Here is an 18,544-nt window from a genome sequence, read left to right as displayed (position 1 = left end):
ATCGTGCACATCTGCGGTTCACATTTAAGTCCCAAGCGATTGCCGTACACACAATACGAAAACTACAGAACAGTGAAAAGAGCGTGACTTTTATCAACGTCTAATACAGTGCCTGTGATGGAGGGAGCGTTTAAAACGGACACACTTGCACAAATGTGAGAAGATGACATTTTTACTTCCACACACTGAAAAAATAAAGGTTGCACAGGTGTCCATTTCGGTCGCAGTGTTGACATGCAAAACATAACTATCACCTTAATGAAAGGCCAAACAACAACAACAATATTGTACATCATTTGCCTGTATTTCTTCCCAACGAATAGTTTTCTCTCCAAGTTTAATATTTTCAACCCTTTCTTTGTGCAATACTCTCTCTCTGCAGGGCAAGCATTGTCCAGAAGAAAATCATCTATTTCCAAGATGAGGGCTCTCTTACCATTCGGCTATGTGAGAAAGGTAATGACAGCTGCCTATCATTGCATTCCTTCTTACTTGCTGCTCATATCCCTGACCATGAATATGGGGCCGGGCTTGACCGTTTCTCATTTTATTTAATGAGCCCACAGCACCTCTCAGTTTCTCTGTGCCATTTTCCAAAATGACGGCAAGAGAGGCAGAGAGGAAAGCTGAGACCATCTCCTGGGAGCCTGTGTTGAAATATTCTTTTGTGTTTTACCACCAAGCTGTGTTTCAGCCTTCAGGTTGCTGTGCATTCTCTGCAGTGCAAAATCCTTGCCAGATTTGTAACAATGCTGCCTGTCTGTTTAAAGATTTTGTTTGCATTTGGGAATCGGACTATTTTATTTCTAAACAGGCTGATTTAAACAACTGAAACAAATTATTTTTATGACATAACTCAAAATTCTTTGCAAAACTTAATCTCCTAACCAAATTGTATTTTATGGGCTATTATGTGGACTACCCCCATTTAAATTAGCTGTAAACAACTTTTGCATTAGAAGTACCTACTCATCCTACAAGAACTTTGAGTAGCATGACAGGATTTCTTCAGACTAATTTTGTGTACATAGATATTCACTTAGCCTCATCCTGCCCTTGCCAAACACTGATCAAGGATAGTAATGGATTATGATATGGCTGACTGGGCTTCAAGGCTAATCAGCATTTACATACAGTGTGTACCAGTTTAGTTTTGGTTCGGCGCCTTTCCATCATGCATGCATTTATCAAAAAAGTCATAGAATGGCTTTTTTGTGTTCTGCATGGTCATGTTTTTGCTTGATTTACCTAATATCATGAGTCAACCTTTTCTGTGCAGAGCGTGTATTCGAGGAGGCAACAGCAGATCCTGCCTTGGAGTGTTGCGCCTGTGGGACAGCCAAATACAGACTCACCTTCTATGGCAACTGGTCAGAGAAAGTGCATCCCAAAGACTATCCCAGTGAGCTCAAATCGCAAGCATGCTGTCAAGCATACACTATATGTGCACACATATACTGTTCAAGTAAAGAATTTTTTTAATATGCCATACAGGTATGTAAGGCCTTTAGTTTGATTTCAAACTGTACCTTACTAATTTTTTTAAAATTCATCCTGGTAGGGTTAGGACAAAATACAGTATCTCACAGTACAATATTGATACCCATCATCTGATATCTATCATAAACTGCTGTTTTCCAAGTATGTAAAGTTGCATACCAAATTAAGACTAATTTTGTGACGAGAACCTTGTTATTCTCATTGTACTGTGCTGTCAATGCTGTCATCTAAATTCACAATGAAATTATATTTTATTACATTATGGTTTTGACAATTGGCTGCTTTGCTATATATCGTTCTGTTCATTTAGTTTGATGAAGAATGAAGATTCACAACGCTGCAGTATAGAGTATGTGCTTTTTCTGATGGGTGTGTGGTCTAAAGTTTATGTCCCTTAAAACATGAAACATACCATCACATATATATATTCCATATTTATATTTCTGATGCTAAATTTACAAAATAATTTTTGTTGAATCATTGCCAAAATATTTTTCATCTCTACTAAAGTGGATTGCATAAATTAGAACAGTGAGTCCCAACCACATCATCAGATGTGCTGCAGGACACTGCCTCATTTCAGGTATTAGTCCAAAAATCTGTTTTCATTTACTACAAATAATGAATCTTTGTACAAATGTCTATGCCAGTGATATATATTGACAGGGAGAACAATCAAATTATCGTCCACTCTGTGGCAGACAGTACACATAACTTGTGTTTCCACTTGTTGCCGTTCATATAAGCGAATAAGTAATGGCTTCCTGCAAGTATATCAGTTTTGTGTTAAAATAAACACCGCCAGATTTCACAAATGGTACATTTATAAGTAAATTGAGACAATGGGCTCTATTTCCCTTGGTGGCACAGCTGTGGTTGAGCGTAAAACTTGATCATCGTGATTTTCGTGCCGGCAGCCTTGTTGTGCATGTTTGGGAATTTGGTTCATGCCCCTGAGTGTTCCGGTGTACAGATTGTGGATGCATTGAGATGCACCCGGCGTATCTGACGTTTTGGTGGTGTGGCACGGCTCAGTGGTAAAGTGGTTGTCTCCCACCCCCAAGGTTATGGGTTCGATACTCAACCCTTGTGACCATGTCGAATTGTCCTTGCGCAAGATACTGAACCCCCGGTTGCTCCTGATGCTGCGTCATCAGTAGGTGAATGAGGAAACCGTGTTAAAGCAGTACCTAAGGTAGAAAAGTGCAATAAAAGGGAAAGCCCCTTTGTCTGAACTGTATGCCTTCTGGAAACACAAATAAGTTTTGGTGTATGTAGTCTAAAGCAATCTTGATGAATTTGATCAGGGTATAGGCAGTCCGATTCTCAGCTCCCCGGACATTCATAAATATGACAACATTATACCTTGAACCTTTTGAATCAGAATTCAATTCATTGACCGTTTTATTATAATCATCTTTATTATACAGTGGTACCTCTACTACTACTACAGTGGTACCTCTACTACTACTATGAAATTTTCAAGTTACAAAACACCTCAACAGGAAAATATTGCCTCTTGTTACGAAAGAAATTTCAAGATACGAAAGGTAAAAATACAGTATGGGCTGCTACTCGCAGCTCCGGAGTTTCCTGAATGCAACATACTCATAGCTGCTCTGCCATTGTCTAGCCTAGCCTCTTCCTGGCATCCCATTGGCTAAGAGGGACCTCTACCGTATGTGTCTATGTGTGCAGATAGACAGGTAAATACATATATATAGGATGTGTCTATGCAGCGTCCTCGTCATTCGCCACTCGGGCCATGAGGTGTTCTGATAGTTTTACGTGCATTAGAAACGAGGAACAGAAAAAAAAGTAGAATTTTTTTTTTTTTTTGTCCATACAAACAAAGCAAGAGATAATAGAAAGGTATGAAAAAGGGATGCGTTTGTTTGATCTCGCTAAAGAATATGGCCGTTAATGTATCGACAGTCGCCACGTTATTAAATCAGTTCTTTACAAAACGGCAGGCAAAAACCACTTCTGAGAGAGAACATGAACCAAAGAGGGCAAAAAGCGATGAGGATGCAATTAAAAGGTAAACGACCATCATTTTTATTCTTTACTCTATTCTTTGTTTTTTACATTATGCGCAACTCTCATTTATTGCGCAACAATCTAATTGTAACATGTTTGTATTTCTTACATGTTTTGATGCATTTTTATGCTTTATAAAACATTTATGTCTGAATATTGGGGGATTTGGAACGGATTAGGGCATTTACAAGGAAAACACGTCTCTACTTACAAAATGTTCTACTTAAGAAATTTCTTCCTGAACCAATTAATTTCGTAAGTAGAGGTACCACTGTATATATTCTTTATATATGTATTCTTTAAATCATCCCGCTGGCAAAGCTATAGGTCTGAGATCTCCCTTGCTGGCTTTACATCATCTGCCCAGAGTTCTGCTTGTAGTTCCTAATAACTATACTTTGCACACCTCAACCCGCCACAGTACTAAAGTAAATCTGTTTCTTCTTCCGCCATGTCAAGGACTGTCAGTGTGAGAGAACTTCATCTGAACTAAATGAGAAGATGCGCTTCGATTGCTGGCAAATTAAGTCGGCTGTGTTCACAACCACAGCGGTGCAAAACACCCTTTCTTTAATCCCCCCTCTGCGCAAGCTTGCACGTGGGTGTGAAAATACCACATGTTCTACCCCTCCTCCACACAAATTTTTATTTAGATTTAGACATCTCATGCTAGACTTACGCCGAGCATGAACATAGAGCTCTACAGTATGTCTTTATTATTTCAGAATTCATGCTTTTTGGGACATTTTTGTTTGGCAATGTGGCAAGACATTGTAAAATGTGTGTCTTGGCTCAATAGAGGAAACTTGTACTAGAGTAACCAATAAAACTATTTACATTAGATCTATCTTCATTATTGTAAGGCACAAATTACTGACAAGACAGTTTTAACTCATAAGAATCTATTATGTTTCTGTCTTACAGGACGAGCCAACCACTGGTCTGCACTGATTGGTGCATCCCACTCTAGAGGTTATGTGCTTTGGGAGTATGGAGGTTATGCCAGTGAGGGGGTTCGACAAGTAGCTGAGTTTGGCTCCCCCATCAAAATGGAGGAAGAGATTCGACAGAAGGTAGGGTTCACATTTGGAAGAAGTGTCTTTGGGATTCCAGGTGGCCCATCTTTTTTTTTCACATACTTCCTTCAAATTCAAAGTGGTCTTCATTGAAAAAAAAATCTTTGAATTTATTGTATTTGAACATATACATCTGTTGTACTTGATTAAAATGTGTTATACTAACATATATATAATTTGATTATTTTAGAGGAAAACGGGGTTAATTACATCAGTTTATCACATTTTAATCATGTAGTAATCATTTTAATTAATTAAATATTTTTTCAGTATACTGCTCACTGGAATAGGCTTCAAAAGCTGTACAGTAAAAAAAATGAATGTCTCAAACGGTAACCCTTTCAAGAGCATTCATTATGGGTAAAATTGTATGGTACAGTATATTCAATCAATCATTGTTAATGGTATGTGTTCGCACTGTCACTTAATGTTTAAATGCCAAAACCTTGCTAACAAATAATGAAAAAAGATTACATACATAATTTATTACAATGAAATAAATTTGCAAAACAGTAGTATTGCACTGAGAAATGCAATGAGTGTGCACATTCATACTGCCCACTGATGATCCTTCTCTTGAATCTAGTAGCACATATATTGTACATCTGTACGTTGGCTGCTAAACGCTACAAGAAATGAATATGTATAACTATACAGGAAGTCCTCGAATTACGACGTACTATGATGTTTCGACTTTACGATGCCCGTGCCTCCTCCTCCATTTTTGTCCCCAGCACCATAGTGACTGCATTTACATGCAGTCAATATTCGAGTTTTCCGCTTGTTACTTTCAACCGTCAATAAAACACTTGATATTCATGTCACTCACCACATGAATGAAGCAGCCGGTTTCCTACTCGCTCCAAAAGTGTGCTTTTGTGCTATGTCTCTTCTCTGAGCTTGTTTACCTCTGCTTGGGTATTTGCGGTGGTTGCACGCCAATCACCGCACTTCTGCATACAAGCACTTCCTGTACTACAAAGACCAGTATTCCTTTGCGGTTGAGCATGCGTAGTGTCTCGATCGTGTCTGTGCCTTGCCGGGAGTCTCTTTTCCCTTTTCACCCTCCTCTCCTTCTTCTCCATCCACCTCTCAGCAGTAATCCTAAATACAGGATCTTATGTTTTTATTTGAATGTATTTTCACTTTTTCACACCAAGCATTTTGATGTAGATTTCAACTTTAATGGTGAAATCCGACATATGCGCAAATTCAGGTTACATCGCCAGCGTAGGAACGGAACTCATTCGTGAATTAAGGACTTCCTGGATCTTTATGAGAGAATAGGTTCTTTAGGCAGGTGCCTAGAAATGGTTTTGAATTAGAAGTGTGCTAAATTATTGTCTATTAAGGGTATGTTACATGATGAAAGTCTTTTAAGTGCAGTTTTGGGTAGGGCTACAGTATGATATATTTCTTTACGTATTATTCTCATTTACACATGTATAGTTGGAAATGTTGAGTTAAAAATGTATCATTCAATTTGTAATTTGTCATTTTGAATGTTGACATCAGGCCATGGTCGTTGGTGTTTCAAGTGCGATGCTAGTTACAAAAAAGTAGACATGTTTGCAGCTGGGAAGAGAGCCAACTTTGGATGTCAGCATTACAAACAGAGCTGTACAGTAAGGGAGTAATGTTTACATAATTTTACAAAAACAGCGATAAATTCAGGCAGCTGATATGGCAACAGCACACCTCTGTTTTAAGTCTCACAGAAATGTTCCACATCCTTTTCTCACTTGGCGCTGATGATTAACAGTGTGGACGGCATGATATGAATGTCATTTCATGATGTCTTCCTGTTGATTGGTTCCAAAGTTTGGGTTATGTTGTACCACACAAAGCACACCTGAGCTTTATTTCCTTCGGGAACAATTGCTTTTGTAATTTGAAAAAGGGTCGACCAGGAGTGAATTATATTCCAGCTTTAAAATTCCACAGTGTGGAACAAATGAATGAATGTTGGTGCTTTGGTTCACAGGTACAGTAAAATATTTGTCAACATTTTATAATGGATAAAACATGTAGTCAGAAACTTTTAACCTGATGGTAAACCTCATGAATAGAACTTGAAAGTTGACACTTCACATCTGGATGGTTTGCTTTCACCTTCTGTCCTGGTGGCGGAATGGTCAGAAGATTTTGAGACAGGAACCAGCTGTCTAGACACAGACAGCTGGCTTTTATTAGGGCAGAAAAGAAACACACTCACACCAAGACTTAGGCATTTGATCCACCTTAAGTGACTGCACTTTAGTTGTACAACTGGTGCATGCTTCTGGACTTTTTGGAGAACCCACACACTTAGCCTAGGAGGGCCCACAAGTGTTTATTGTTGCAAGGTGACTTCTGCTCCCCCTGTCATAATCTTGATCACTTATTTATTTTGATCTTATATAATGGTAAGTTGACACAGTTTTACACCCCTTTGTCCGTGTCAGTCGGTTGTGTTTATTTGTTTTAAATATCCAACAAAAGATGTTGAACGTAGCTGAGGTCAAACATCAGTCGTAGTTCTCAACCTAACTTCCTTAGTCTTGCAATGACAGTTTTTGTCAGACTAGATTTCCACTGCAGATCTTGTACTCACATTCTTAATTATTGCCTGTATCCGTTAATGTTTAAAAATCCAATTTAAAGTGGCCCATATCTGATATCACTGTATTCACATTTACTGAACCCCTGAAAACAACCTGCATGCACATACTCAAAACACAGCTAAACAACTACACATCAGTACAGAATGAGAAGTCAATACATCAGGCGATAAAACATGGAATCATACGTTACATCGTCTGTTGCATGAATCAATCTATCGTTGATCATTCGGGTTTTATTTTCCTCGTATATGTACTACATGAGAGCAGGAAAAAACTAACAGAGTCACTTATAAGTCATGTGGTGTAACTGGAGATCAACTCATATCAATCAAAAACTTTCGCCTCATCTTGAATAACCTTCATAATATCAGGGGTGGGCATTTGACTAAATTCGTCATCCATCAGCGACCTGGGTACCCGTCCGTCATTTTTTCAAAACGAACCAACCTGTAATCGTCAGTTGGTCAGCCTTCAGTCAGTCGGTCGGGTGGTCCGTTGGTCCATCAGTTCCACATACACTTATTTGCCAGTCTATTGAAGTGGTGTTTTAACTCCTAAAAGACCAAAACGTTTTAATTTAATGTTTCAAATAACTTAACCAAAATCCAGCTCCGCATTGTGGCCAAGGGTAAATGAAATCCGATCCAAGTAGCGCACTCCGACTTCTGTTTGTAAATGCGCTTCTTGTTCTTGTTCTTCTTCTTGGTTCATTGGCGGATTACAGCTCTTTGGTGCATACTGCCACCTACTGTACAGAAAGCACAAAGCGGTTTCCATAGCCATTGCCTTGTGATCAAACACACTAGACAGTCTTGAATCTAAATAATCTCAAGATTTAACAGAAAACCACAACCATAAAGGTTTATATGGAAATAAATATACTGTACATCCATAAAATATTAGACTCAAACCAGCACTGTAGATTTATGTTGTAATAGCAAAATGAAGTGACGTCTTCTGGTTCTGCCTCCTTAGCAAATAACAGTTGGCTATCACAGTCCCCGCGAAGACTATTGAATACAGGAGCACTCACTCTCACACATATATAGTCAATGAAGTCCTCTCTAAGTAACTCCGTGAACAAACACAGGAGCCAAACGGGGCGCGATTCTGTCAGTCATCAACAAAATGGACATCCATCTGTGACGGACTGAGAGGTCCGCCGGTACTTGACCCGGTTAGTGGTAATGACTCTGACAAACGAAAACCCACTTCGGTCCGTGCTGAATCCGTCTTTTATTTATTTTATTTTTCCATCTATCGTCAATTGTCAGCAAAACGAGCGTCTGTCAGTGACAGACTGATGGGCCATTCCGTCAGTTTGACCTCTGCAAACTATACAACACTACCTGAATATATTGTGGTAAGAAATTCTGGACACATGCTGTTGGATCTCCCTGTGCACCACTCTATCCCTCTGTCTTTCACCCATTCTCTCTGACCATAGAAAGGTGTGTCTTGGCCATCTGAGAAAGAACAATGGAGTGCTGTCAGTGTGGTTTGTGCCTGTCAGTTTGGGTTTAGGCTGTTTCGTGCTGACAGTAAGGGCTAACAAACCCTCCTAACTCCTTTCTTGGCTGCCTCTGCCTTTGTGGTGATTAGATACTTCAAAACAATGGATGCTTCAGCCTTTTCCATAATGGAATGAAACCGCTTCATTGCAGAGTGTAGACAGGAATTATATCTCAAGCAGTAGATTGACAAACGTGAGGTGCGATTAAATACAATGAACAGAAAGTTCAGTTTTTGGAGTAGCCGTTTTTTTCACAAATTTTTTTTAAAATGTGCGGCACAATTATCTATAGTGTGGGATCTTAGATCATTTTATACTGGTCTATTATGCGCAATAGCTCAATGGAATAGTTTTACACTTGCTTCGCATACACAGTTATACATTAATTACACCACAGTAAAAAAGTACTGTATACAGCATATATAATCTCTTGCCAGATTATCATCAATTTTTAATGGAAAAATGTCATTGAGTTTCATTTCTCCAATTTTTTCTCCCATAATTTCAGATTTAACATTTCCCTGCAATTTGGACCATTAAAATTCTGGGGATACAACTAAGTGGCTGTTGTAAAGGTGGGGCGCCGACTTGGGCCAGTACTTTGCAAGCAAAGGGATAAGGTACTAATTGTTAACAGCTAGTTAACAAAACTATCCCGGATTACACACACAAGACAGGCTTGTCTGTCAGTGAGGTAAAAAATGGCTGACTCCTGTGGCATTTTCCATGGTATTACATGTGTTGAACCATGAGAGGGCAGAATATGCATGTGCAATGTGACTGCTGGTAAGTCGTTTGCCGATTTTGCTGAGTAGGTTGAGATGAACTTTGGCCACTTCGTGACCACGTCACACGCAAGGGGGAAGATTAGTGGGCCGGACTAACATCCACCTCCACCCTTGCTTAGTTCGACACGTTAAAAAAAAAAAAAAAAAAAAAAAAAATATATATATATATATATATGTATATTCTATATATAACGCAAAATGGGCATCTGTCATTGGAGGATAGACAGGTCATGTTCACATAGTTGATATGCCCATCCCTCTCTCTCTCTCTCTCTCTCTCTCTCTCTCTCTCTCTCTCTCTCTCTCTCTCTCTCTCTCTCTCTCTCTCTCTCTCTCTCTCTCTCTCTCTCTCTCTCTCTCTCTCTCTCTCTCTCTCTCTCTCTCTCTCTCTCTCTCTCTCTCTCTCTCTCTCTCTCTCTCTCTCTCTCTCTATATATATATATCCATCCATCCATTATCTGTACCGCTTCTCCTCACAAGGGTCGCGGGGCGTGCTGGAGCCTATCCCAGCTGTCTTTGGGCAGTAGGCGGGGGACACCCTGAACTGGTTGCCAGCCAATCGCAGGGCACACAGAGACAAACATCCGCACTCACAATCACACCTAGGGCCAATTTAGAGTATCCAATCAACTTAACCATGCATGTTTTTTTTGGAATGTGGGAGGAAACCGGAGTGCCCGGAGAAAACCCACGCAGGCACGGGGAGAACATGCAAACTCCACACAGGGAGGCCGGAGCCGGGATCGAACCCACGACCTCTGAACTGTGAGGCGGACGTGCTAACCAGTCGACCACCGTGCCGCCTATATATATATATATATATATATATATATGCGGATGTTTGTCTGTGTGTCCTGCGATTAGCCCCGCGACCCTTGTGAGGATAAGCGGTTTATCCTCACAAGTGTTGTGGGCGTGCTGGAGCCTGTCCCAGCTGTCTTTGGGCAGTGGGCGGTACACCCTTACAATTCGCACTTACAATTACACTTAGGGTCAATTTAGAATGTCCAATTAACCTACCATGCAGGTTTTGGACTGTGGGAGGAAACCTGAGTGCACGGGGAGAACATGCAAACTCCACACAGGAAGGCCGGGGCCGGATTCGAACCTACGGCCTCTGCACTGTGAGGCGGACGTGCTAACCAGTCAATCACCATGCCGCCCCATGTATCCCAAAATCCCATCTCACCAAGAGCCCATCAAGTAAAAGTCAAAATGACAAAGACAGATGCAATGATTCACTCAAGCCCCAGTGTGTGGAAAGAAATCGGGCATTGATTGCTAATGCTAGCGCTAACTCGGGAGCCATGACACCATTACCCTCAATGCTTCTGTTTACACCACGGATGACCCGGATTACCACTACTGCACATGTGCGTCATAGTCATTTACAAGCAAGTGTGCAGGCTGTGAGATACGTGAGGCATTTTTGAGTGAAAACCACAGTGGCAAATAATTATATATATAATTAAAGGTCAGGGTGCAAACATTTTTCAGAGTCTGTTATAATTCATATTCTCATTCGTAATAGGTTTTATAATACATACAAGTCACTTCCTTGAAGTTGTCAACCACAGATCGATTAGAAAATATCTACTTACTTACTCGAGGAATCTTGACTCCAGCCACAGGAAGTGACGTAGATGTAGCTAAACCGCTCGCTACACCATAGACTGTACACTTTCCGCTACAAACACAGTGCATTCAATGGCTAGCAATGTTTTGGAATGAGAAGATTTTGAAACACACGAGCCGACAGAAGGGGGTGTTAGTGACCGTTCATGATTAGTAGTCACTTAATCCTCCGGCTACTGAGACGTCACATCTCCGGAAAAAGCCGAAGATGAGGGGGCGCGAGATTCAAATGGCAGACGACACATTCTGTTTGTATTTAGTGATTAACCTGCTGTCTACCAACGACCTAACCACATTTTAATGACAGTTATGCATTGTAAAGGGGGCTACAGAAACGTTTTCAATGTTTGCACCCTGACCTTTAAACATACTTTAAGCATTTATGTCGATATAAAATGGAATTTTGATCAATCGTTACAACCCTATTTAACACTGACCATTGTCCCTCATAGCTGAGTCAAGAACTACCTTTTCAAACAGATGAGCCAAAGATGGATATAACTTTTGTTCCGCCAACAGCACATCTCCAGAAAAAAAGAGCAACTACTGTGCATGGAGTTTAACTATCACCTCATGATCTTATGACTCAACTTATTTGCGGCGAGAAGCTAGTCTTGTGACTGCACAAACAGGAAAAATCCCCATGGGGTGCTAAAGGCTGCTCATCGAAAGAATTTGGTTTCCCATCAGCCCACACCTTTTCCCCTGCTAGGTTATTCCCCAAAATCATATGCACTCTACTGGCAATAGAGATCGAACACCAACAGCTACAGTACATACCCCTCTACCAAACCACATGGTAGAGTAACTATGTAAAGGAGAAGAAAATGGAACTAGACCCATGCCGCAAACCACAGCGACCAGTATTTGACTGCTTTGAGAAAGGAAAAACAGATTTCAAAATGAAAAATGATAATCAGCCGCCGGAGCATTTCAGAATGTTACGCTGTTGAAAAAAGATGCCAATTTGCAGTAGTTGCATTTCCTTTGTCGACGTCATCAGGTTGACGCCTTCTTTCCCTCAAAAGTAGTCGTCATTAAGACTGCTAAAAATTGTCACAAAACAAGCCTATAATCACTACTGTGTCATTTCGCAGGGGTATTTTTACTGCTGACATCAATTTTAAGAACAGAGCAATGAAATAAATGCAAATACTTGCATGATTCGAGTCATGGTTAATGTCGCTAAAGAACACTACCAACACTCAACTGTCATTCTTAATCCCGCAGATACAGGCTCGCAAATGTCTTCCTCCTTCCCTGGCCGTGCACCCCAACTCATTCATCCAATCACAAATCACAGACACCTTCAGGGTTTCACAGACAGTTGGATCTATAAAACACTTGTAATAATCCACAGGTTATTGCTAACCATGCCATGCTTCTGTATTTATTGTAAAATTATATGCTTTTATTGACTCCATGATAGTACAGTATACCAATGTAATTGGATGAGAAAATGTCTGAATGTGATTGGAGGAAGGAGTCGGGGTGAGGGTTGCCTGTGAAACCTAGGAGACGAGAACGAGATGAGTGAGTGAGTGAGTGAGTGAGTGAGTGAGTGAGAGCAAGCTTGTGTTTGGAGGTGCTGAATTGAAGTTATAGATTAGGCGAATTCAACTTGACTATCACCACTTTAGCGTCGACTACAAAAATTTGTCTTTGAACCACTCCTGAAAGAAGTTCTTAAATTTGCAAGGCTACTTCAGCAGGATTGTTTCCCTGCTTGTTTGTTAGTTAGCTAGAGGTACGATTTGTCAAAGGATTCCATTGCATTCTATTTCAACATCCATCCATCCATTATCTATACCTCTCATCCTCACAAGGGTCGCGGGGCGTGCTGGAGCCTATCCCAGCTGTCTTCGGCAGTAGGCGGGGGACACCCTGAATTGGTTGCCAGCCAATCGCGGGGCACATAGAGACAAACATCCACACTCACAATCACACCTTGGGGCAATTTAGAGAGTCCAATCAACTTACCATGCATGTTTTTGGAATATGGGAGGAAACCGGAGTACCCGGAGAAAACCCACGCAGGGGAGAACATGCAAACTCCACACAGGGAGGCCGGAGCCGGGATCGAACCCACGACCTCTGAACTGTGGGGTGGACGTGCTAACCAGTCGCCCACTGTGCCGCCCGCTATTCCAACAATAGTTTTTTATTTTCCATGGCTCTATTTTGTAAACATTATCTGTGATTAGTAAGACAGTACGTTTTAAAACTTAATTATTGTGTAGTTGATTTAGTTTGAGGTTCAGTAAGGTACATATCGCTTTGCTCTATGAACTGTATAAGGAGCGCAATCATTTATAGACACTGAATGCTTTTAGTCAACTCGCTGATTGCAGCAGCCACAACAGTATATGAGTCTTGCTAATTGATGTCTGTGGCTAGGCACTCTGGCAAATTCTTGTTGCACAAGTGAACATGTCTTAATATGAAAGGGATTATTAAACTCGAGAGAGCAGATAAGAGATTCTGTGTGATTTATCTAGGATGAAATTATTCACAGGAGATAATTACTTGTTTTGAGTACACAGTGTGTGTGTGTGTGGGTGGGGGTGTGTGTGATCTCCTCACTGAGACATTCTGCAGCCTGATAGACCTCCCCAAAATAATGATGCTCATGATTGTTTTCTGAAATGTGTTGCTGGTTTTTATCATAACTTGTAAAGGTTTTATGAAAAGATATATGAAATGTTACCACAGATGGTTAGTTTTCTATACCATCATGCATAACAGCCAACTATAAAGGATGTACACTGTATGCAATGCTTGAGCCCACATCATAGATTTACTTTTTAAAATGCTGCTGTTGCCGTCATCATTGAAGTGCGAGTGTTTGTTGAGCTGGTCATCAAGCAGGTTACTCTGAAGAGTGCTGTCACATGGGCTATATTTGGATTTTACTGTCACTCATCTCAAAGAAAAAGAGCTGAGTGGGAAATGACAAACTCTTCAGCCTAGTAAAATGTTTGTGTGCCTGTGTCACTATGTGTATAATTTGAGACCACTTGAGATTATCGTACATTGCTAGCATAATGATTTGTGGAAACGTGTACTGCATATGTGGAGGTGGTTAGCTGAAGTGATGACATCAAAACATGCACAGTCTTCCATACACATACCCCTGGAAAATCTCAATTCCTTGAGGGGAATTTAAGAGCTTTTGTGACAGGCAGAGTCTCGCAATTGACTCTAATTGGCTACAGGAAGGAGACAAGTGAGCAAATCAAACGAGGTTGAAGACTGTCAGCCAAAAATTCTTTCCTGTTTTAAGGACATACCATATACAGAACCAGGCCAAAAACAAATCTATTGGTATAAGCTTCTATATGTTTTATTTTCCAAATTGTTGAATTTGAAGGTATTTCTTATGCAGATCTGTAAGTGGTTGTTTTTGAAAGGAAATCAATAATCTTTAGAATTTGAGTAGCTTGCCAGAAATGAATTCAACATAAGACCTGCTATTATCCTTATAGGATGCCGATACGAATGCTGACTGAGTGACACTGATTATACCATTTGCATCAGTAATTGCAGATGCTCAGGAGGATGAAAATGTGCCCGAACAACCGGACATGGAGTGGAGATGAGACCCACTGGCAATGTTGCTCGTGACGAATCTGCAGACAGGAAAAACAAAATTACTGGACCGGCATTGCCTGAATGGTCACATCTGGAATCGGGAGCCAGTTAATGTGGAAACCAGTTGAACTGTAGCACAAACTGGTCCACTGCCCTATTCTTGTCTTTTGGCCACTCAAACAACTGTTGGTCTGAATGTGAACAACAATAATTCAATAATTCAAACAACAATGTGAATAACATAGCCTACACAGCGCCGAAGTGTTTCACCGAAAAACGCAGTAAAAATGGCAAAGAGCAGCAAACGTGACAGTAAACTGGAGTACAATGGGTGGCTGGCGACTCAATCTCTTCTAGTGACATCACTCGCCGAAGATTACCGGAGATTGCTGAACATTTGCATTTTCGTGGTAAAGCGCGGGTGGGTTGCATCATAAAAACTACCAAAAGTAAGGTCTTCGAGAATGTATGCACAGTTAATGGCAGTTTTTTAAAGGTGGCAATTTACCTTTAAAAGCAATTTTTCCAAATACACTATCCATCCATCCATCCATTGTCTACCGCTTATCCAAGGTCGGGTCGCGGAGTCAGCTGCTTTAGTAGGGGAGCCCAGATCTCCCTCTCCCCAGCAACGTCTTCCAGCTCTTCCGGAGGGATCCCAAGGCGTTCCCAGGCAATTCAGGGAGACATACTCTCTCCAGCGTGTCCTGGGTCGTCCTCGGGGCCTCCTGCCGGTGGGACATGCCCGGAACACCTCACCGGGGAGACGTCCAGGGGGCATCCTAATCAGATGCCCGAGCCATCTCAGCTGGCTCCTCTCAACGCGGCGGAGCAGCGGCTAGACTCTGAGTCCCTCCTGGATGGCCGAAGTTCTCACCCTATCTTTAAGAGAGAGCCCGGACACCCTGCGGAGAAAACCCATGCCAGGGAGGGGCGAAAAGTATGCCTGAGTCACTCACTCAGGCAGAGACTCAGAGAGTAGCAGGAGGCGCTGGGCGAAAGAGCAGGGGGGGTGCGCTATTTGCACAGAGAAGCAGCGCTTTGAGGAAATTGGTGGAGGAGCGAAGTATCGATCCCAGGACAATAGTATCAATCCGATCCAAGTACTTGCTTAGTATCGATAACCGCCCACCCCTATCATACATACATACATACATGCATCTCCCGGATGACGTACACTGGAACATAATTAACGTATTTATTCATTTCCCAATTCTGGTTTTCGTTGTTGTTTTGCTGTATAGCCTAGTGTATAATTTTCTCTCCAGACAGTCATTAAATTGCCTGTTATTTGCTGTTCAAAGTTTTGTACTCAGACTTCAAAGTGTACTCGATCACCCAGGCATTTAATTCCGGTGTTTCATGATTGCATGCTAATCTTAGGTTATAGTATCTTAACAATTAACATAGATTCCCCATATTTCCTGATCATCTCTTTGTGAGAATGATGCATGTCATAAGTGTAGCTAAAGCCTGGTTCACACGGCAGGATAATCGGCCCTATTTTAGCCCCGAATCTCCCCTCCCAACAATCGTAGTTTGGGGCCGACTCTCGTAATGGCTCCAAAAATAATCTTATCAGATAATCCTGTTTTTGCGACTGTCTTCGATCTCCGTGTAAAAACGTCAAAATCTGTGATTCTCAATTTTGCTATTCAATGTCTTTTCATGGGAAGCAAAGTGCAAATTTTGCCTCGCATACAGCAATGCGAAGTGACTTGTTTCCAGCCTTTACTAAACCTTACAGAGAGCTTCCCTATTAGCTCTACATTTGTGAACTCATATTTTATGACTTTTCCTGTCATCCTGAAATTTGGTAAGTTATAAGACCCCTATCTCAACCTCAGTACTGATATGTGGATTGGCATTTACAGCATGACAGCTTCTTGACACATGTCCCCATCCCTCTTCATTAAGTACTCAGAAGCCAGTTATAGTTTGTGTCCATCATCCCACCGTGTTCAGCACACCAAGGAAGGTCTGTGACAAGGTAATTACCATTGGTCTCTAAGGAAGTAGCTCAATGTACTGCCCACAGTGAAACCATTATAGTATACGAAGGAAGCTCAAAGTTCTCCCCACAGTTGAACCATAATAGTATACTAAGGACAACGGATTACCAGCCAATGATATACTGATCTAGTGATGACTACCAACCGTCCTTTGAAAAACTGAATCAGACCGTATTTGGAAATATAAGTACGCGTCCAGTATTGAGTTGTAAAGGAACGCACTTTGTCCCGTAATATTGTGAGAGTACAAAAAGAGTGTTAAATGTCAATGGAATTACTGAACAACAGTTCCCTTTATATGACAACTTACGCTAACGGTCCTAGAAACTCCCCTGCTCTCTGAGCAATGAGCTGAGAGTCCATTGATACGTATGAGGATACAGAATCCACTTATCTTATTGGTCGAGGTTGTCAATATACTATCTGTGAACCCTGCACGATATAACTTACGCATGCGCAGAAGGTCAGCCATCTTTGCTTGATATCGTCTTGCTCAAGTACAAAAGTGTTTTAAACTTTTATTTTCCGTGCAACTAACCACAGTAGGCTACTATTCCCATCCATCATATTTTTTTAATCAATATCTAGCAAAATTAAACAAAACACTTCTCAATGAAGCTTAACACACTTAACATTTTGGTGTACATAGAATCAAAAAAACATGTTCTAACGTCTCTATATGTTCATTAGTAAAACTCTGTTAATTTGCTCTAAATATTCTAAGATAAAAATATAAAATATTAATATTTTTCAAATCAAAATAAAAGAATGTATCAAAACCAGCATCCAATCATATTTTCCATAAAACGAGAATTAAAAACTTAGCACACAAGCAACATACACCGAACTATGCATTCTATCAGCAACAACAAAAACAACAAAAAGAGAGCTCTATTTGGAACATATCATACTATCTACTATTTTAGCGGCTTGTTTTGTTTTTAGTCTCTTCTTTGTCCTTCTAAAATGTTCCATTTTATCAAAGTGTTATTCATTACCTGTTTGCTATTTTGTTTCACTGTGCCATATTTAATGTCTCTGTACTCTACTACTACTGCTACTAGTACTACTCCTACTACTACTACAAGAGCTGGGCAGCGACCCTCCATCCCCGGTTTCCGTCCGGCATATTCAATCGACCCACGTGGTCCCGGCCCAAAAAATATATTAGATGGGAGGGAATTTCATAACAATCTATTAGTACGTAATATGTATTATATAGAATTTTTTGATAACTTCACCGCTGGTTTCACAGGAATTATATAGGCATTTGGTCTACTTGGTCGATCAAAGATGGCCGACCTTCTGCGCATGCGCGACTTACATCGTACAGGGGTCATAGATTGTGTATTAGGTGTCCTGGGTCGTCCCCATAATATTGCTTGCCAAAGTAGATAGTGGAAGACAACAAAGCAGCATGGATGACAGTGACACACCTATGAGCAGCAATGCGACAGGCAGCAGCACTACTCCGAAAAAAACGGTTGCAAAAATACGAGGACTGGAAAGCAGAAAACACATGGGTGTGAAAAGTGAGAGAAAATGTCTTGCAAGTGCACTGCACTGTTTGCCGGCGCACATTTTCCATAGCCCATGGTGGACTGACTGACCTCAAGTAACATGCTATCAGTGGTTGACACATATGGAATACATGGCACAACAAAACTAGGGGAACCCTAGACAAATTTGGTGTCCACCAAGCAACACCAGAGATAGATATGATATGTAACGAATGATTTTTTTTAACCCTCTGATCAAGGTTAATATGGGAATATGCAGTGACAAA

The 18,544-nt window shown here is 40.8% G+C and overlaps 1 protein-coding gene across 1 annotated transcript in view; it reads left to right on the top strand.

Annotated features, from left to right (window-relative positions):
- spon1b (spondin 1b) overlaps positions 1-18,544 on the top strand; it is a 99,333-nt gene that overhangs the window by 46,927 nt on the left and 33,862 nt on the right. The window contains exons 4-6 of the mRNA XM_086028986.1: positions 383-456; positions 1,280-1,402; positions 4,465-4,613. Of these exons, the coding sequence (XP_085885112.1) occupies positions 383-456; positions 1,280-1,402; positions 4,465-4,613 (346 nt within the window). The remainder of the gene's footprint in view (positions 1-382; positions 457-1,279; positions 1,403-4,464; positions 4,614-18,544) is intronic.

The sequence above is a fragment of the Filicampus tigris genome, chromosome 4, assembly GCF_054856515.1.
Source record: "Filicampus tigris isolate MCC_2025a chromosome 4, RoL_Ftig_1.0, whole genome shotgun sequence".
NCBI classification, from domain to species: domain Eukaryota; kingdom Metazoa; phylum Chordata; class Actinopteri; order Syngnathiformes; family Syngnathidae; genus Filicampus; species Filicampus tigris.
The sequence above is the reverse complement of the archived record's forward strand: the minus strand, read 5'-3'. Positions and strand labels throughout refer to the sequence as shown.